Raw genomic sequence first — 22,513 nt, 5'->3', positions numbered from 1 at the left:
GCGTTTTAATTTCCGGAAAATCTAACAGCAGGAGCTTATTATAGATCAGTCTGAAAAATCAGCTTCGCAAGATGTTCTACGCTCCACAATTATTGACTGCAGCATGTTTTTATGAAAAGGGACGTTTTTTTTAAAGATTCCAGTTACTGTAAATGTTAAATTTAGTTGAATGACGCAACAAAAAAAAACAGTTCATATGGATGTGTGTTTTATCAACAGTGCTTGGGAATCATTCACAGAGTTCATGAGCTACCTGACAAAGGATGATTTAGAAAGATGCATCTTAAACATATTAGGGCAATATGGAGCCGTATTAAAGCATATGGGCGGCTTTCAAGTCCACACACACACATGCACACATGCACACACGCACACTTACAGATCTGTATCACGGATGAATTGAGCACAATAGACAGACTGATTCCATGCTCATCGTGTAGGAGGGCTTTAATTCTTGGCAGTCTACAGTGTGAATGTGTGAGAATACAAGGTAATGAGACAACGCTCAAATACTCCACAGCTCGAGTAAAACGCAACATACATGGCGGCACAATCAATAAAGCACACGCAGAGATATATCTGGGGTGTGTTCACTTTGAAGTGTACATGGGCGGGTTCCCTCACATACAGTCGCTTTGATGCTGGCACCCTTAAAAAGCATGCATTTACCTCCTAGCAGCATGACAGAACCTAATTACAGAAAGCTGCCTCCAGAAAATAGAGGAACGAAACTTTTTTGGCTGTCACTTTGACACTTTGCAGATAACTTCCCTGCATGTTAATTTGCTGGAGGCCCATCTCCGCAGGAAGTGGCAAAGGCTAATGTCAGCCTCCCTCGCTGTGATTGGCCGCTGGAGGTGACCGTGGGAGGAAGTTGATATTTCGGGACACACCACGTAAACCGGATTAACACATAATTGACATGTTTACTTGGATATTTATAGCTTCAATTTGATTGCAAAGTGGGGAACAAGGCTACATTCATGGTCCAATTACATTTGAGGATGTAACTGCTGAGTACACATGTGCCCACACTACCTTACAAATCTGATTTACATCGCTCCGCGCTTGCAATTAATTGAAAGTGACCTTGCTAAAGGAGTAGGTAATTGAAATCTTTCTTGCAGCTCTGGTTAGATGAATGACCACTTTCATGCTTAATGTAAAAATAGTGACATTGAAACATAATAGAATAGAATCATGCAAAAAAAAGACTTAAGGTAAATTGATTGATTTATGTAGAACTTTTCCCATCTTATTGATCGCTCAAAGTGCTTTAGAGTACAAGTCGTACCAATTCACTTAATTATGGACAAATTCATACAGCGCTTCCATAGCCAGTGCCTTTTCTATTTCACACCAGTCACACGTGGATCTTGGCTCAGGATCTTGCCCAAGATCACTTTCTAGGGATCAAACCTTTGTCCGTCTAGTTAGTGGACTTGAGCCACAACCGCCCCAGCCACAGCAGTGTTGTGTTAGCAGTGTTGTGTCTCTTTATTTTCCAGTCACAGTTTTGACGGAGGCTACCGATGACAAAGACAGAAAGAGAAAGGGAGTGGGAGAAAGGAAGGAAGGAAGGAAGAAAGAAAGAAAGAACGTTATGGGTACGCAAATGGCTAGCCGAGCATGACCAGCAATGTCAGTTACATATCCAAAGGGGCTGCCGAGCAAAGACGACAGCTCGTCGTGTGAATAGCCAAGCTCACCGAGTGTGTATCTCGCTTTTGAGTGTGATAAGGAAATGGACTGCCAACCTCTCATCTACCACAGATCAGCCTATCAGGGAGTGAATCGGTTCCCAGGCTGGACACAGACACGTGGGTGCATGCAAACACGTATACACAGGCTAGCACAGGGTCACTGTGTCACATTTCTCATTCCATTTCAGTTTATATTGGTGGCAGCAAGACCAGCTAGTAAATATACTGTAGGCATAAACAATGAGGGATCTAATATATTTCCAAAAATGTGTGTTTGCAATGGAAAGAAGGAAATGCATTCGACACATTTTTTAAAAGTCATAGATACACAAAGAAGCGTTGAATGTAAAAAAAATGTAATTTTGTAGAGAACGCCACACGAGAAGCTTGACATCTCATTTATCATCTTGTCATGTATTTGTTTAGAAAACTGAAAAAGAATTCAAATTTTCTTTCTGAGAAAGTCATTTTCTTATTTCCATATAAAACATATACATGTGTTGTTTGTGTTATATACAACACATATAGGAGACTGTAAGCTTGCTTAACAAAAAAGTGTACATTTGAATAAAGAAATCGTCATATATGACAAGTGAGACCATTGTGTGTTCATGTGACAACTATATGAATTTGATATGTTAAAGCCTCTATGGGCAGATAGTTTCACTCCTGCACTACCCTCTGTAAGGCAGCAGTAGAGATTAGTAGTTGTTTGTATAAAAATATTGAAAACTATTATATTTATTACTGGTAACTATTATCTTTATCACTGTTAACCAAGTCTATTTGCTGTAGGAGCAGTCAAACAAAGGTTCTCTCCTAATCACAGAGTGTTTACATACGGGAGCGTGAGGGACACACAGCAAGATAGTAAAGAACATAGTGCTTCAGATCTCTTTCCCCATGTTTAATCAAAGCTTAAACCCACTTAATTACTGGGGCAGATTAAAAATAGCAAAGTGAGAGTGTGTGTTCCCCCCCTGTCAACCCCCACAGGCTGTCAGAGCTGGCAACGGAGCCTGTGGGCAGCATATGTGAAAGACTCATCTGCTACTATCCATTTTCCTTTTGATGAATTTTACTACATCACACGTAAATGTTTCACCCTCATCTCCCGATATAGTGGATCGTGATGGCACACATCAGCGCGAGAGGCGAGAGGCGCTGCCTGAGAACTCAGGCGCGCTGCTGCTCACTCCCCGAGAGTAACGCCTGTTGACATGGCTGCTGGGAGACTGGACATCTTGGGGGAGACACGTAAAGTCCACTATGGGGCTGCCTGCTATTTCATGTGCTAAAACAAATGTCAACATGCTGGCTGAGGCCATGATTCTGCTCTTTACTTCAGGGAGTTTCAAACATTCACTGCAATGCCTCGAATAAACTAACTTTTGGCCACAAAACCACATTCAAACAGATTTTGTTCCCTGAGACTCTGATGTGAGTTTTTGTTGTTGTTGCAGGAGAACTGAATTATGTAACAGTGTTCAGTGGACTTGGAGAGATGCTCATTATGAGCACGAGAAGTATAATTAGAAAAGTCCTTCTGCTCTAATTGGGAACTGTCCCACCAAATCATATGGCAGACGGCAACACGCAGTAACTGGCCAAGTGTACCAACCCAAACAAGTAGATGAATTTTGGAATATAATGCGTTTAGTTATCACAAATATTAAAACAGCTTTGGAAATGTGAACTGGCCCCGATCTAACAAGCCAGTGCAGGAGGCAGCTGCGCACAAAACACGTTCAGAAATGTCTCTTTTATCTGGGGCACATACATATACAGTTTAATAAGGGAACCCATCAGATCCACATTAGTCAGCAACAACACAGGTTTCTACTGAACTGCTTGGGAATTGCTTGAGGACACATGCAGCCACCTCTGATGGGTTCATATGATAACAGTGGTGGATTGTAACTAAATACATTTACTGTATCTGCACTTTCCTTAAGAAGTAAGATTTATTTTAAGGTACTTCTCATTTTACTCCACTACATATATCAGCAAATATCTGTGCCTGCTGTAATATATGTATTGCTTTGCATATTCAAATTGAATTCTGATCCAATCAGAGCAGGCAGGTAACCTTAGACTGCAGCCGCAGCATCACTGGTGAAGAACAAACACCTGATATGGATTTGGAAAAGACCACCGTCGAGACTCAGCCGTTAATTAATAAGTGTTCTCAGTACCATCATCTGCAGCATGCTTTATTAACATGATAAAGTCTGTATTATATACATTAAGGATATAAATAATTCCTGTATTAAACAGAATATACAGTGACATATATAGTGAGCTGAGCGTAAGTTTCATTAGACCTTCTCTATGTCACATTCATTCTCTTGCTGTCAGCTGTGATTTCAGTGATTCGCTGCGACCCCCAGTCACCTCCAGTCTCCATATCCCACTCATCATTTCATTCAGATCCTCACTTATCTCTCCATCCCATCAACCACCACCAGTGATCCTCTACTATGCACAGGCTCACCCCCTTTCCACCATGATGACATTATGATCACATTTTCTCTTACTGTGTACGGCAATCAATTTTTTTATTTTTTATGAAGCCTGACATCATGGTCCAATAGTGACCTTTTACTTCCGCCATTAAAGTTGAAAAAGTGGGCTTCAATTTCGTGAAAATGCACCGAAATGCACCTGAACCATATGTTTAGATTGTTAAAGTCAAGCCCTATTTTTTCTACTACAAAAAATTACAATTACAGCTGAATGCTACTTACAATGACTCCAGTTGTTTTCTTCTTTTTGAGGTTATGTGCATCTCATCCCCCACCAGTTTGAATATCTGCAGTGCGCACCTTCTGACCACAAGACACGAAACACCGCAGATGTCGGCCTCTGCCTCGTCCTTGTGCCTCTACAGGACAGCTTCAGTCATGAAAGCAAGCAGACAGCTGTCACCCAGACTCTGAATAAAAGATTCAGCTCCGAGCAGACAGAGAATAAAGGCGTCTTTTTTGGGTCACCATCCTCAGACGCGTCTCCAGAGTCCTCGCCGCAACACGGCGGCATTGGTGTTAATTCTAATGCCATCAATGTTTCAAACGCTTCCAGAGATGCCTCAAGGTGCATCTTTGTTCCTTGTGATAGACCCATCAATCTAGTCAGCGAGGATGGTGAATTTTGTGCAGCAAACTGTGCACGTCAGGCTTTTGATGAGGATGTGCTCTGTGGAGCTAGAAAGCGAAGGGGACTTGTGCAAGATTGTAGACCTTGACTCCATCACTGAACCATGTTTTGTTGAACGTACAGTATATCATCCGACATTACTAGTGTAGACCATACAATGGCATATTAACCAAGTGTCTCTTTATTTACAAAGTGTGAAACGCTTTGCCACTCCCCCAACTTGTTTCTGAAGGTAATGACAAAGCCCTTATACAGAGCAAACACAGAGTAATCGTATAGGCAGATCGATCTTACACAATATAAAATTGCAGTTAATTACAAAATGGTGAAGACACCGGTACATCTGTCTGGATTCAACACACAGTTCGCTCAAAAAATCGAGGTAGAAAAAGCAACACACTGCTCGACTGACGACATTTGACACAGATTCTTACAGGTCACCAGAGAGTTCAAATGGGAGTGTATAGCCAGGAGGGAAGTGACCACATTCTAATTCGAAAGGGGGAAAATAGAAACACTGTCACAACCACTCGAGTGAAAGAGTCTAAGGAACATGTAAATTTATAAACTCAAACTGCAGAGTTCAACAGGTGTCGCTCGCCGCACCGACCAAGAAGGTCAGTAGCCAAATGTGGAACGAGATGGATCCAGTGCAAAAAGTCCACATGCTTTTTTAAAACACACACTTCATATTATAATGTGGACTTTGCAATTTTGGTGAAACATTTAACAACATTTCTGCTCTGCTGTCAATCATTGTTCAGAATCTCTTATGATTTATGTGTACAGTGTCATGTAAGACAAATTTGATTCATGCAGACACTAAACAAACTACTTTCATTTTCTTTTTATGGCAACAGACAACATTTCATGAATGGAAAAGCTTCCTCTCATGTCGCGTTCCAACACCATTTTCCACCCCCCTCCACTCATCTGGCATCACCACAATTTAAACATTTGTGAAACAAGTGCTCCTGTTAACTTTAATGAGAAAACCCTTGACTGGAGATGAAGTTATTTTAAATAATATCCTGGCACAAATCACAATACACATCAACGTGTTTACCTCCTCTTTGAAATTAATCTGGGATGTGTGATGGAGATGCTCAGAAGTCATTGTGCACAAACATGTTTTTTACTTATCAAACACCAATTTTGTTATTATACAGAAATCTATTAGCTTTCTGTCCTTTGTGAAAGCCCTAGGATGATTGATTGTGTTTACATGTCGCTTCCTTTGTCACAACATTATCCCACCATAAATCCAGGGCCAGGACAGAACTGTGGCATATGCACAATAGCAGTGTCGGCTTGTGTAGCCCATCAAGTACACTCTGTGATTTTCTGCTCCAAAGTAGGATGACTAAGTCACACACACGTTGAAGTGATGTCACTATGCCCCACTCAAGATATGCTGCTGAAGTACCCTGCTTTACACCTTGAGTGCCTCGTGTACGCCAACAGCAGACAGTCGACGGTTGATGTTGCGATAACGACAGCGGAGAAGGTCACGATAAGTGGAGCGCAGGTCTCGATTGAAGAAGGCGTAGATGAAGGGGTTCATTAGGGAGTTAGCGTAGCCTAACCAGAGCAGCGTGCGCTCCAGCCAGATGGGCACGCAGCTACACTCCACTCCACAGATAAAGGGCCTGGCAGTGGACAGGATGAAGAATGGCAGCCAACACACGGTGAACACCCCCACGATTACCCCCAGTGTTGTGGCTGCTTTCTGCTCTCTCTTAAAGATGGATATGTTTCTGCGCTCACGGTTCAGCAGGCGGGACAAGGCAGCGCACTCCTCCATCACTCCAGGTGGCTTCAGGCCCTGCATGCGCAGCGCCTCATTAGCCACTGTTTCAAGGCGTTCGCGGCGCGAAAGGTCGGTGAAACGGTGCTTGGCGCCGCTCTTGCGAGCTGCCCTGAAGATCTTGTAGTACATGACCAGCATGACCAGCATAGGAATATAAAAGGCTACTGCTGTGGAATAGATGGTGTAGCCAAGGTCTTGGCTAATGAGGCACACGCCGGCCGTGTGGACGTTTTTGGCCCAGCCACAGAAAGGGGGCAGGGTGATGGATGCCGACACCAGCCACACCCCCAGGATCATCTTTGCCATCAGCTGACCGTTCTGCCGCGCTGGGTAGGTGAGAGGCCGTGTAATCCCCAGATACCTGGAAAAAAAGAAAACAAAAGAAGCGTCACCAATGTTTCCCAGGCAGCTTTTTATCATAAGATGAGGAAGCAGTTGAAGGAACCTCGATTTTTTTTTTCTCAAATACATTAAAACCTTGTCCAGTACAATAGTTATTTCACCTTAAATTCAAAGATGGTGATTCACTTATCACATATAATGCACCCGGACACCCCGTTGAAGCACAGAAATCTGCTGCCTGTCTTCATTAAGATGAAAGAACAGTTCAGTAGCATGACATTCGTCTCTGCTCATTTCAAAGACAGACATTTCAACGAGAGGTCAATAGCTCCGTCATTGCCTAGTGGGCAATTAGATGCTTTTCCTTTGGCTTTGGAGGAGCTTAGCGAGTGGGGAGGGAGCTCTCAATCAAACAGGCAGCTCAGTGGTTTCAAATAGCGACAGGCGGTGTCAGAAAAATAAAGATAAAGTGAGGTGTGAAAGGCTGGGATTTGAACAAAACAGGGAAGATAGCTACAATTCTTACAAAATGAAAAATCTGTGTGTACATCTCTGCGTGTTTTGGCTGAATGCCCACAGCCCTCGTCGGCATCAAATGCGTCATTGATGAAAGCTGTGTATTTGAGTCTGCAGGCTGTTTTTCTTTCTGGTTTCCACTCGATAGTTAATCACAAGATAAAAAGCTTTGGGGAGTGCTGGCCAATTCGCCTCATCGTCCACTAGTGATGATATCAGCAGTGTGGAAATCAAATTCAGCTCAGTCGACATGGGCAGGATTCTACACTTACTTCCCTGCTTTTTAGGTGTTGAAATTGTACATGTGTTTGGTCTGAAAATTTTATTGTATGTTATTATGTTGGCTTTAATGTTTTCACACCATAGTTTTGTGCGGGTTGGTGAGGCCAGTGTGTGGAATGTGCATTAAATATTCTGATGGATTCAGAATAAGCCATTAACACTCACTTGGTTGACTCTGATATCCATTCCAGTGCTTTTAATACTTTCCTGACACACAGTGGAGCAACCAAAACTTGTTTGCATATATAAAATAGTAGATCCAGCTATAACAGCTGGGTATAGAAAATAGTGAAGTGTAGTCTGGCATACTCTGCTGCAGGGTTGAAGTGGTTTCCAGTATGGCTGGTGGTACAGAGCAGTGGCTCCCTAGGTAGGGGTAGGGACCCCTTAAGGGGGGTCGCGAGATCATTTCCAGAAGTCATATACAATTTTAGAAATGGCACATTTGACATACTACTAGTGCAGTACTTGTTCTAAACCTGTCTGCTTGGAATGTTTTATTGGCCCATGGCGATGCTCTGGAGCTACTTCAGAATTATGGTGCAGATTGAAGTTTTGAAGTTAGAAAACTACAATACTTTGTTCATGCTATCTGGTTTTTCTGTCAATATTTAGTCAATGTGTTTCTATTATGAAACTGAATTTTCTTTATTACTATTCATGTGTGTGGCTTGTATATGCGTTTGAAATATGTACTGAACTGCTGCTATTTTTTCATACATACATGTCGGTTAATTCCGAGGTCGTTTAAGCAATAAACACAATCCTTGCTAAAGAGGAGGTGATTCTATGAATATCGCTGCCTTGACGGGGATCTGCACCAGCGACCCCCCCGGAAGTGTCTGTGTCAGTCAGATATGTTGAACTAAAACTATATCAAAATCATCTGGAGGTGGTTTAGACATGAGGTTAGACCAAGCTGGCAACCACTGCTGTAGTTTATTCAAGGATATAGAAGAAGACCGGTTCAACTCGGTCCACAGACTGAAGGCACATTGTCCTGCCCCCACTGACTATGACAAAATATGTCCTTTGCCTTCTGATTTCTTCTGGTTCCATATAAGTCAGTTTGCAGCACCACAGAGCACTTTGCAACATTAATATAATTTTTGTTATCAAGCTCCAGTCAATATCCTTTGTATGCTTCAATCACCTCTAGTGGGGGTGGCAAGTGTCTGGCACCATTATTTTGGAGGTCGGGGTTGAAAAAGTTTGGGAACACCTTGTATAGATGAGCATGGGAATGGAACGTCCTAATTTCTCATATTTGCTGTTTCATTACTGTAAAGTAAAAATCTCTCCTGAGAAATCTCATATCATAAGCCGAGACATTAACTTTGTGGTTCCCATATAAATTCACTTGCCACACTCCATTACCATGTCCTTCTTCAACACCCCTTAGCTCAGATTAGTTGTGCTCAGTGAATATTACATAATAACTGTTTATTCAACTCCAATCCCCCAAACCACTACTCGGCCAAGCTAACAACTCTCACTTAAAATGTATTTAAGCTTTACAGAGGGGCACCGAACACATCCAGGCGAGCGATGTCAAATAGATACAAGGCAGATCCTGAGATGGGTACACTACATGCTGTGGGAATTCTCAATAATGAATAGCGGTAATGCAGTACTCGTCTCCGAAAGCATTCTTCAGTAATAAGGAAGGTGGCTCTGCTGCTTATTTGGGAGGGTATTTGTGAGTGTGTGTGTTGTGTGGAGGGAACTTTTCCACAATCTATGACTCATCCCTTTAGAAGACAGGTTTTTTTTTTTCAGATGCATCCTCAATGGGTACAAAATCCTTTCACCATGCGGTTAGAGACAAACAACTGCCAGGTTGGATAACATACCACACATTTGAACGCTTCATTACACAGGTTCCTGCCTGTATTTTAGCAGGACGAGCTGATGTGAACGTCTGAGGGACCTCCGATGGTTTTATCTGGTGTGTTTTGACACGACAAGATTAAGCTTTACTGATTCTTGTCAGGCAATAACATGATACAGCAGAAATGAAAGGTAGGTTTATATGGACATACATGGACCCCAAGTACAGCACTACAGTCTACTGAGTCAACCAATTTCTAGAATAGCACTCAGCAGAGCGCATAACCCCGCCGAGGCCCAACAGTCCCATCAAATTAAAGCCAGCCTTATAACTAAGGCTACACATTGCTGGTATTTGCAGGTAGTTACAGTGGCTTCTACAAAGCTGCATTTGACTAGATCCAGTTTAGATCCGCACAAAAATGAACACACTCATTGATACCAGCCCCCCACCATGTCTTAGTTATTCTGATCAAGATTCATTGATGATTCTTCAAGAAATAAATGAAAATGTTGAATAAGTAGAAAACAATTCCTGGATCTGCCTGCTGATCCAGATCCCCAACAAGATTTAATGGATTCTTCCCTGACCCTGAGCTCTGGAGGTCTATTTTACTCCTGTTTTGTGGACTCCTTGTGTATGGACACTTTTTGATTATGGACTATTTGCTTGTGTTTGTTTGGTTGTTCTCTCTGAGTTCTCAGTTACCTGTTTTATTTTGAAACTTTTTGTAGCTTTATTTCCTGCCTTTGTCCTGTATCCCGCCCATGTGATCGTCTGCACCTGTTCCCCATGTGTTTCACCTGTGTTCCGTCATCCTGCCTACCTTGTGTATTTAAGTCTCTGTGCTTCCATTTATCAGTTCGTCGTCATTCACTCGTCATCGTCTGTCCCTGCACATCGTGTTTCCTTCGTTGATCTTGTCATCCTGTCACCTTGTTTATTCAGTTTAGCTTTTGGGGTTATTTTCTGGTTTCCAGTGTTTTCCTGTTTTGTGGACTTTCTTTTTTGAACCCTGTTTTGTTTGCTGTAGAACCTTTGCCGTAATTAAAGGACAACCTTCATCAACCTTGCTTCTGCATTTTGGGTCCACATGCACACTTCACCCTGACACATCCCATGTCCTTCCACCAAGTTTTTGTTTAATACTGATAACTAGCGGACAGACAGACAAACTAACATGGATGAAAAAATAAACGGATTGGTGGAGGTCAAAGTATGCATAATATGAGAATACACAAAAATAATGTAAAACAAATCAGTTTTGGCTAATTTGGTAAAAAAGCTGTAAGCACAACAGTGTCTCCTTGAAAGTTTAACTATTTTACACAAACAAGTTTAACTATTTTACACAAACATTTACATATTCAGCCGATCGAGGAACATTAGCTTTTATTTGGAGACACATTTCTATCCATCTGGTGAAAACAAGTCCAATACTCTCATTGCGCTGAGCTCAGTTTTACATCCCCCAAATCCTAAAGGATTTATCAGCCTTTTTATTAACAGCTTAATGTAACATTACATTCACTAGCTATTTCTAGATGTGTCTGCTGTTTGGTTCACGGCAGGAAATGTGCACTTTGCTTATGGAGCTTTTTTAGCTGAAAACTGCTGCGACTGTAACTGTGAGAGTGAACCATAAGAATAGATTTTCAGATTATAAAACCAAAGCAACAAGCCTAAAGATCTGCAAACGCAGGTGATAACTTTCTGTAGATTTATCAATGTAGGTGACATTTCTCATAGTCATTTGATTCATTAGTAATTACAAAATATTGATTATATCATATTTAATTTTTTACATACATTTTACAGTATCTGCAATATTTAATTTATTGGAGTCAAATGCATAATCAGTGAAATTGCAGTATATAATGCGAAATGCATAACATATTTAATACCACATTGGATACGTCAAAGGCTCATAATCAAGCTAAAAGACCAGTGGTGAAGGATTATAATCACCTCTCATAAAACAGTATGCGCTTAACAGAAACAGTGACACACACACACAGAGTTTAGATTTGTTTTTCATATCTCTGGAGGATTTGGGACACATCCACAGCCGCAGCAGCCCTCAGGGATTACTGTGCATCAGACAAACACTGTGCCCGAGCTAATGGAGGATTCCATTACTTCCACTAGGCTTCTAGTATAGGGCAGTGTAAAGTGAAGTATTTTCTCTGCTGAAAAACTGTAACTGGCCCTGTTGTGCAAGTGAAACTTGTTTATGTTTGAGAAGGGATACACAGTGAAATATTTACTAAGATGCACTGCATTCGGGTGGTAGAGTGATAAATTTAGAGCATGTTCTCCTCCAAAGAAAGTAACAGGGGAGGGCGGAAGTCTGTCAAATTACGTTCTTTCCCCCAGAAACTTTCCACCGGAGAATCCTCCCTCATTCATCTCACTACTGAGACATTTATAATTCCTATGTCATTGCGCTGCAGGGAAATCCAAAATTAGCCTCATAAGTGAAACGTTGCCCATCGCGAGGAGAACATCTCTTAGAATATTTTTGTGGCAGTCAATCTGTGTGAGTGAAACGGGTACAGAGATGCAGACGCTGCCTGAAATCAGGCCGTTTATGTTGAAGAACTGTCTCTTCAAGAACATAGAAGTGTCTGCTTTTTATCTAACAGTCAGCAGCGTGCCGTCACTGCTTTCATGCTTGGTGTGTTTAACATAATGTGAGTGCTGAAAAGGAGTCTGAAATCACCAAAGTCCTTGCTCAATCTATAAAGAAAACGCTTATTGTTGCAAATCAGACATCTTCAGAATTTATGAAAGAAAAGCTTGTCTCCTCTGGCCTTGGTTTTATAATGTTCTAAAGCCTTTTTTTTCCACTGGTCCAAAAAACCCACTTACATCTGGCTCTTATCTGCAATGGGAATGGATACAATCAACCTTTTACTCCTGGGTCAAAGGACTCTGGAGCAGCCACAGGTTTTTATCAGCTCTGGCTCGGCAGTGATGAAAACGAAACACCCGGGTGAACGTGCTAATTTGTGGTAGTGAGGTGAGAGCGTCTTGGTTTATAGTGCGTTTGTGATGTCAACTGTGACGCACACAGAGAGGAAAACTAGATGGGAAAGCAGTTAATCCCCTTTTTAAGCCAGTTTACCGGCGTTTGAATACCAGTGTATTCCTGCAAATTTTGCCATAAAAGAGGTTTAATTCTTTGCTTTTCTTCAAGTGAAAAATAAATGAACGTAATCACGATTATTCATTTCTAAAAATATCATCACATACTATCTTAAACTGCCCTAGACTGTCTAGCGAGAGTGCCAGGATGTCTCCAACATCAGACAACAGCCTCACTCCTTTAGGAATCCTTCAGCTCTCCAAGGAACCTCTGTAAGACAGAAACTGAGCCACTTCTTGCACAACATGAGCCGAGCTGTGATTTCCTCCCCAACAGGGAAGAAAAGCAGCACTCCCATCCGTCTCAGACCTTACGGAGAAACCAGCCTCACTCTTTTTAGCTCAGATGAACTTGCAGCAGTTCAGGTCAGGTTCTGTTTTGCTCTCCTTCTTCTGCTCAGGTGAAGGTTAGAATGAGCGAGTAAAATAGCAGCAGCGCTTTTCTTTTTTTAACTCTCATTTAGACTCTTACATAAACCAGACTGAGTCATCCCTGGACAGACGCACTTCTTCCCTCAGATATGTCGGAGGGACAGCTGGCTTTGGTCAGACAGTCTGAGAATAATTGCTGGTTTTTATTGTGTTGGGTGTTGTGGCAAATGTATAAATATCCAAATAATGAGGAAGTGACTCACGATATTGACCAGGTGACAGACTGTACCTGCCTGTATCGACCATAATGTTCAGGGTCACTTACAGGATCGCTTAAATCCCACAATGATTTCACTGTATAGTATCAGTGTTATAGGGAGTTGTGATGCTTTATGATTTACTATATACACAGAAGTACTTTTTAGCCAGACTAGCAGCATCACACCAGGGATGGCAATGTCAGTCAGTCAGTCAGTCGGCTTTGTACACAGTGAAATATCTTTATTGAAATGTTTTGCAGACATTCATGTCCCAACAGGAACTGTAATGATCACTCAACTTTTCATCTAATGTCAGTCTTACGTTGGTTTATGAACAAACTCTTGACATTCCCATCAGCCTCTGCAGAACTGTGTTTAATGCTGATTATCTGATCTAACACCCTAAATGAAGATTTTCAAACTGCTTAAAATCAGCATATTAGCATTTTCGACTGAGCTTGCTTAAAGGTTGATAGTAGACTTTAGCTCAAAGCATACCGCCATGGCACACACGGGCTGTGTGGTAAATGGACTGTATTTATATAGCACTTTCCCAGTCTTATCAACCACTCAAAGCACTTTACTGTACAAGTCAATTTCACCCATGCACGCACACATTTTTTTCTCTATCCATACACTGTCAGGGTCAATTTGAAGTACAGTGTCTTGCCCAAGGAAACTTCAGAATGCAGACTGCAGGAGCTGTGAAATCACTAAACAGAAGGTTGATGGTTTGAACCTTCTGGATGGACTACATCACAGAGACAAATGGGACAACACTACCCCTTCATGGCCATGTGCAAAACAAAGTGGTAGGGCCAAGTGGTAGGGCTGAGAGGTGAATTGGGACAGGGCCTACGAGTGTAAGCCAAAGGTCAACATACTCCTCTGTCTCAGTTTCATACAATGTTGCTGAAAACCAGGAATTATTTCTGTATCCATGAGGAATAGAGAAATTATTAAACTCTTTTATGTAATTTTCTACCCATCAGCAAATGAACACAGAAATGACGCTATTTGTGTTTTCCTCGTAAATTTATCATTTTAATCCTGGACATTCGAAGTTTTTTTTGAAAATATTATCCCCTTCCCACAGCTCCATCACTTTTCTTGGCCCCAATCCATCATCATACAACGCACACCTTCAGCCTGGCAGAATCAGAAACACTAATACCAAAGCAGAAAGCAGTTTAATAAATGTAATGAGAGGAATCATACAGATGTCGCCAGACTGAGAAAAACACATGGTGTCAACTACTGTGACGACCCCAAACACAGAATCAGCTGACAATACAGGGTGAGCTACATATTCTTTTACATACATTACAAGGTAATGTTTGGGAATAATCTCTGGGGGTGGGGTGGAGGAGGGTTTAAAAAGATGAGTGGTTAAAATAAGTGGGTCAAAGACTGACACACATTATCTGTAATCCTGAATCATGACTCAGGACCTCGGACCAGCTATGGGCTTCACATAAAAGGCCGCGCTTCAGTCGCCTCAGATGATGCCCCTGACAAAACTGTTGGGCTTTGCTTTATACTGATAATTATGTTGCAGCGATACACTTGTTGTTTTTTTTGTGAGCTATTTTTAGAATTTATTGTGTACTTGAAAGACAGTGTGAAAGACACAGTGCATCCCCACATGTAACTTTAGCTCCTGATGCCTTTATGATGTCTCTTTTACTTCCTTCTAATCGCTGTAACACATAGTCCGGATATTTTATGGCCTTTCCGGCACAGCGCACCACCTGTCCCTATTGCTGGTTTACTGGCTCTCACAGCAATAGCGTTGATAGGCAGCTATTAGTGCTGCACTGATGAATGGATTCTCCCTCCAACAGTCAGCGTGTCAACCGGCCGGGTGTCCTTGGACCACAAAGCAAATACCCTGCAGGCTCTATACACAATAGATGAGAGGAGAATAGTTTATAGAGATGAGGCAATTAAACAAACATAAATAAACTCTGCAACACAAACCAAGCTAACTCAGTAACACAGCAGACGATGACTGTGAATTTCAGTCACAGGCAACTGTTAGAGCATCAAAAAGAAAACAGTAAGGTGACTTAAGGGCGGGTTTACTTAAAATATGGTGTTTTGCATAATATGGAATTTAACAATGTCTGAAAGTAAAGATTCAATAGTTCTAGCGGGTGGTTTGAAAAGGGTGCCGGCACCATAGCCAAATGGTCGATATGACCGCTCGCCAAAAGTGAGGCCAAAATCGGTGCCTCGGTCCCGGCGGGGCTGCAAACACACGGTCAGAAATTAGACATTCTGGTTTACAAAGGATTTCCGTGGTTGGCATCACCATCTCGATCCACCCTTACTGCTGTCGCCTAGCAACAGAGCTGCGGCTGGGAAAGTTTTAATGCCCCTTTTGTTTTTTTAAATGTGTACCGTTAGCTGTTCGGTTCTAGCATGACACTGAAGCATCGGATGTTTCATATGTTTTTGACGCATTTGTTGGCCGCATTCGAAGGAGCTTTCAAAATAGGACAGCCTAGTTGCACCGCTGTGATGCAATCAGTCTTCAAATGCAGCCTCTGAATTGAGACACGTTAAAATAATCTTGATCGCCTCCTGGTGGCTGGCTGCAGTAGAGGTCATAAATCTTGCCTCCCCTAGGATTAGTAAGAATAATTTGATGGATGGAAACTGAAAAAGGCAAACACATCAAATAAAGATGGGTTTTTTTTATCACATTGATGATGTTCAAGTTTGGTTTTCTGGTAAGTTTTGTTTTAATTGTTGTTAATCAGCTGACAGACTCATGATTGGTCAAACATGTCAACAAGACCAAGCTACCACAGTTCCATCCCCCAATTGCTGCTCCCCCAAATGCGCACAATGACAATGTTCGTATCCGAGATATGTTCGATTATTTTCCTATTATAGGAAATGGAGACGTGCTGTGTATCTTTATAGTTAATCACAATAGAGTTACACACAGCATTAGTGTACTGTAGATGGGAATGATGGTGGACACTGCATGTTTAATAGAAGGCACAGAGCTGGATTCCTTGGTACATTTACAAAGTGCATTTTTTTTTGTAAGAAATGTATAAAAAAAAGAGCTTCCAAGAGAATTTCGGACCTTGCTTTTTTTCTCATCTGCACACATCTAACCAGTCACTAAAATATTGTTGTGCAAATAGTTCTGGATTTTGGGAATTACACTCTCTTGCCAAGTTAAATGAAAAGATTGATGCCACATTCATTCCTGTATATTTTATATGAGGCTAAAGCCAGCAGCTGGTTAGCTTAGCATTAGGACACGAAACCTCTCTTTCCAAAGTAAAAAAAAAACAACCAGAATCTCTAAACTCTAAACCTCTAACAAACTAATTATATCCTTTTAAAAAATACAATAAACTGAAGCCCAAAAACAACAAACTCTGGAGTTATAGTATGGACACTCTGCCCAGAAAATGTGTGGCACCTGTAAAACCATGTGTTGTTTGACAATACAATTTGGTGCAGGATAGTTTACAATGTCTCTTTTAAAAAAGAAACTTGAATATTTTCTAGCTTTAAACTAAAGCACATTTTTGTCAAACCTCTATTTTTCTATTTTTCTCACCAGGACAGAATTCCCTGTGGCACTTAAAAAGCTAAAACACATTGCTGACATCCCTTATCTATAAATGACTACAGCACTTAAAAGCTGACTATAGGACGCGCCTTTCATTATAAGTACGAGTAAAAAAAAATCGAAAAATCAGCAATTCCCACCACACACATAATTTAACATTGTTCTCTTCAGCTCCATCCTCGGTCACCCTGTCCCAGCAGGCTCTGCAAACATCATCTGGCTCTGATCCTTCGCTGGTGTTTTTAGCCTCTTCACTGTGGTAATTGCAGCTTCTGAGAGCTTTTCTCAGCTCTTCTCCTACTCAAGATACTTGGAGAGCACTCACACATATTTCTTGATCGGTGATCTACAGCTCTTTGGTCAATCTATCACACACTGGACAGCAGTGTTGTTGCAGCGTTGGCTCCACTCATCCCATTGCTGAAGTGTGTTTATGGCCCCAGTGTGATGTGGATTGGTGATGTGGTGCGGAAGTTGCAAATTGAACCGAATCATCAAACAAAATAACGTGTCTGACGAAGAATTTGGTAAATATTTGGCTAAGGTTATTATTAACTCTGCTGTTGGTTGGTTGGTTTGATTGCCAGTAGGATCACGCAAACACCACTGAACAGATTTCCATGAAACTTGGTGGAAGGAAGTGGGCCAAGAAAAACCCCAATTGGCCTTGGCAATTGTATGCACTCAACTGAGCTACTTATATGTTCATTGTCAACGTTTTAAAAATGTTTCGTCAAGTATCTGGGATTATACTGCAAGGATGTACTCCAGTGACGGAATTTTAATTCTTTTGTGGACTTTTTGAATTATCTTTGTAGTGTACTTGGCTTTTAATTCACATTATATCGAGAGTTAGGACTTGTTTTTTTTGTTTTTTTGCACTTTTAGTTTATTAATTCCTATTTAACTTTGAAATTATTTACTTTGTGTGACTTCGCTGGCTTTACTTCATCTCTTTGTTTCCTGCTCCTGAATTTGTCTGCCCCAACATAAGGGGTTTGTGCCCGGTTCCCTATCTTCCTATAGTAGTATTCCCTGGTGTTTCCTCTCTTTTGCTTGGTTCTTTGGTTCTATTCCTGAGTTCTGCCTGTTTGCCACCACAGTTGGTTCTTTGGTTCCATTCCTGAGTTCTGCCTGTTGGCTACCTGAGTTGGTTCTTTGTTTGGATCCCCTGCCTTTCTGCTTCCAACAAAGACTGTAAGCTTGTTTTTAATTAAACTCACCGTTGTTCTACCAGACTATTTTGTCTGCAGTTCAGTTTCTACTAAATTCAAAACAAGACAAATACCAACCACAGATATTTTCTGACCTTTATTCTCCAGTTGGTTGCTCCTGGTAGAGAACAGATTGCTGTTAGTTTTTATTTAGTCAACTTTCACAAATTTGCAGATTATCCTGTTTCTTGTAGTTAATATTCTGCAGCAGGATCTTAAAACCTTAATTTTCATGGCCTCACCTATAAATAAATATCTGCACAAAGTAATGAGGTAACACACAATTTACATATGCATAACAACACCTAGGCTTTATAATTTTGAGCAGCACTGTTAGTCAAGATCAAGTCATGCCTTGTATCTCTGGTATTCTGGCTGGTGTAGCGTGTGGTGTGTGTGTGTGTGTGTGTGTGTGTGTGTGTGTGTGTGTGTTAGTGTGTTTTTCCTGAATCTGGGCCAAAATGTTTTCCACGGGGATTTAACAAGCTAAAAAACAAGTCGTCTTTGTCACCAGGGTCCACATTAGTGAAATTTAATCTTCCTCACCACACCACTTACTTTCACTTTCTGAATGGATTTTTTGGGCTGTTTGTTAAGCATCTAGCCGTTTTCTGCTTCCTGTCAATTCTTAAATGGAGTTCCATTACGGTGACAGCCGGGTCGACCAGGTTTGTGATGCAGCCACAAAGCTTTTACAGACATTTCTCTCAGCTGAGAAAATGACTTTTGTAAGTGTCCAATAATAATAATCATCAGTAAGGGTTATCAGGGTTACCAAGACTAGCTTTAAGTTGGATTTTAAGATAATTTCCTTGTGTTTTATTATTAAACATTTTTTTTGTTATTATTATAATTATAATTATAATAATAATTATTATTGTTATACCCATTTCCTAAAAAATTATAATCTACTATTTACTCCAGTAAATTAGTTTGAAAACTTTACTAATTATGTTTAAGAAGAAGATTTTACACAATAGATGACAATGGATTTAAAATACAACACAATGTCATGGATTATAACAGTGGTATAACAGGACTCTTACTTCTAATGCAGTACTGTGGCCCTGCTGTATTGGTACTTTCACTTAAGTAAACGATCCGGATACTTCTTCCACCACCTTTATTTTGCCATTACTGACCACAGCTACGACCCAGTAACAGCCACAAATCTGCAAGACCATTTAGCAAGATCCCAAGAAGCTCTTTCAAATATGAATGTGCATCTTCACGCTCTTTCATTATTATACAATGACTCAAGTCTGTTAGAGGAAGATGAATAAGTGGCAGCGAGTGCGTCTCCCTCTCCTTTTCCTGTCATGATGATGTGAGAGAGCGAGTGTGAAGACACGAGTCCCTCCATCTTTGTCACCTTCCCTTTGGTTCTGTCACTGAGTGCAGTCGCGCTCTCAAAGGACACCTAGGAACTAAATAAGCTTAGAGGAAGTCTCAGATGTGGGGGAGGAATCTTATTCTCCACTTGCTCCGGTTTCACTCCCGACCTTTATGAAAAACGAACAATTTTAGTTACCAAGGATACCACAGGCAGCTCCTCTTTTGAACCGACTCACTTTCTTCCAATTTGGCGTGTAGCCAGCATTAGTTTAACTGAAGTGGCTGCACAGCCCATTATATGTCATCATTTCATGGCTCGGCAAATGGAAGAGGACAGTGAGGAGGAGTTGTGTCTTTCTTGTTCTCTGAGTCAGTAGACACCACCATGTAACATAAAGGCAGTGGTTGAGGACAGTGCTTTTTTCCACCTCCTATTCTCTTGCTGACCTTTTATTTTGGGGACATGAAAACATCACAGACCTTCTATTAAAAAACTATCCCTGTCGAAGAGAGATCTCTGAAGTTTGGCATTCTATCCCCAAAATTCATCATGTGCACACACATGGAAAATATGAGCCTCAATGACGTAGTTCTGATGCATTAGGTCAATCTTTAAAAATGTTTATCTATCTAAAGCATAGATGGTATTTTAAAATGTCATATTTCAAACTTATCAGTTAACATGACAATCCAAGAAAAACAGACTAAAAACCCAAATTCTTCTTATTCATGTTCATATCAGCAGAGCGGGACATATGACTCACAACAAAATTAGAAGTGAATGAAACATAATTATGAAATCATAATTCAAATTACACGAAACAGAAGCATTATTATATGTCTTTAAAGTCTTTTTCACACACTGCTACTGAAGAGCCTGCACTTTGTCACACGTAACAAATCCACCAAGCGGGTAGTTTGACTCATGTTGTACGGCAGAACCAGAGACATTAAGATACATTACATTAGATTACATTAAGATAGACTACACATCTTCACTTCCTCCCACTACCCAGAAATCCAAATATCCATCATACGATCGCTGCCATTTTTCACAGTCGGCGCAGTAGTGGTTGGGGGATGGAGTCGCAGTATCAAGGTTTTGTTGATACACAAGACTGACTATTCATGAGTCAGTCTCAGCTGTCAATCATGACGTTTCACCCTGTTTTTACAGCATCAAATAGCTAATTAAAACTTTAATGGAAAAATTAACACTTGACCAAACATTATTGTGATAAGAGCTACCAAAAATGACATATCATCTTTGAGAAAAATGTGTGTACCTTGACTTTTTCATTTGGTCCATTTACCATCCACTAACATGGATGAGGTGGGATTTATAACCTGTACCACAGATAGCCATCAGGTGGCGATCAGGATTCTTTGGCTTCACTTCACTAGGTAAAGGGGCGTGGCACGCTCTTTATGGTGGACCAATCACAAAAGAATTGGCCAGCTGAGCAATCAGAGCAAACTGGGCTTAGCTAAAACTAAGGGTTTCAGACAGAGGGTGAGAAGAGGCACTGAACCAGTGACTCACATATGAGAAACGTAACATGTATTTTGAACATCACAGTATGAAAATGTACACATCCTCTGGCACAATAAATGTCTTCCACTTTTAAAATATTTGTAGTTTCTATGTATTTTTCTAAACATTGAAGGAGAAACATATTGCCCTCTTAAAAAATTCCATTCATCCTTTAGCTACACCACTAATCCTTTGAGGGTCAAGGGGAGAGCCAATCCCAGCTGACATTGGGGCGAGAGATGGTTTACACCGTGGACAGGTTGTCAATCTATTGCAGGGTCAACATAGAGACAAACAACCATTCACATTCACACCTACGGTCAATTTAGAGTCTCCGTTCTACCGCACCCAAATGTGCATGTCTGTGGACTACGGGAGCAAACTGGAGAAAACCCACAGAACTCCACACACACAGATGACTGATTTAATGAAATAAAAGTATCGGTGCAAAGCGTATCTTCTGAGCCTCTCTTCAAAAGCCAGGTACAACGTGACAGTATGAGTAATACTGACAAAAATGATTGACTCAAACTCCATAGAATTAAAATGGTATTCATCTGCCTCAATCATGCCAGAAAATCATTAACATTTTCCATTATCCATTTTCTCTATTTCTGTTCAAGCCTCACATAAATACATTTGAATTGCCTTGTTGTTGAAGGGTGCTGCACAAATACACTCTGATGCCGTACCTCACAGTGGCCCTGAGAGCTCGCACTAAAAACACGGAGGACAGCTGAGAACATCTAAATGATTTGATTTGGTCGACAGGTTGGATGCATCCTTCTGATGGAAAATATTCAACCGATAAATCAATCAAGCAGCACAACAAGAACACCAGAATAATAATTCAAATAAATAGCGATAATAGCAGCTGCATTGCTTTCATTAGCAAGACTGATACCATTGTTTTTCACCAGAAGACAGTAAATTGAATGCAATTTGACTTTGCAGCAGATGACGTACATCAGAACAACAGATGTGGAGGTGGAATCTATGCTATACTGAGCAGTGAGCACCAACCAGACGAAAAACAATGACTGATGACAGTAATATTTATTACAAGAGCAATTTCACTGCTGTTTATGTCGCCTGTGAGCAGTGGGAGAGAGAAAATAATTCAAAGTTATTCAGCGTCTTTCTAGTGGAAAAGAACAGATTTGAATGCACTGTACTGCATTTATTTGCCTAAATGCAGGCTAATTTGAAAGCTAGACAAACAAATGCTGCTATAAGTGAGCAAACACAGCTGTAACAACAATGTCATGGGACTGATAATAATACTCAGTAAAATAATGGTCACTTTTGTGTTGACGAATCAGTGCATGAAATGATGGTTAAGTAACAGTCAATCTAGACATGATGCTGAACAGAGCAATCAGCTTGAAAATGTACAAAAGAAATGCTGGTGAA

At 40.9% G+C, this 22,513-nt stretch overlaps 1 protein-coding gene across 1 annotated transcript in view; it reads right to left on the bottom strand.

Annotated features, from left to right (window-relative positions):
• Nucleotides 1-5,022: 5,022 nt before the first annotated feature.
• The window catches only part of htr7c (5-hydroxytryptamine (serotonin) receptor 7c), a 28,618-nt gene continuing 11,127 nt past the window's right edge, over nucleotides 5,023-22,513 (bottom strand). The window contains exon 2 of the mRNA XM_034596714.1: nucleotides 5,023-7,030. Within this exon, the coding sequence (XP_034452605.1) occupies nucleotides 6,292-7,030 (739 nt within the window). The 3' untranslated portion in view covers nucleotides 5,023-6,291. The remainder of the gene's footprint in view (nucleotides 7,031-22,513) is intronic.

This window comes from Hippoglossus hippoglossus, chromosome 9 (genome assembly GCF_009819705.1).
Source record: "Hippoglossus hippoglossus isolate fHipHip1 chromosome 9, fHipHip1.pri, whole genome shotgun sequence".
In the NCBI taxonomy this organism is placed as follows: Eukaryota; Metazoa; Chordata; class Actinopteri; order Pleuronectiformes; family Pleuronectidae; genus Hippoglossus; species Hippoglossus hippoglossus.
The sequence above is the reverse complement of the archived record's forward strand: the minus strand, read 5'-3'. Positions and strand labels throughout refer to the sequence as shown.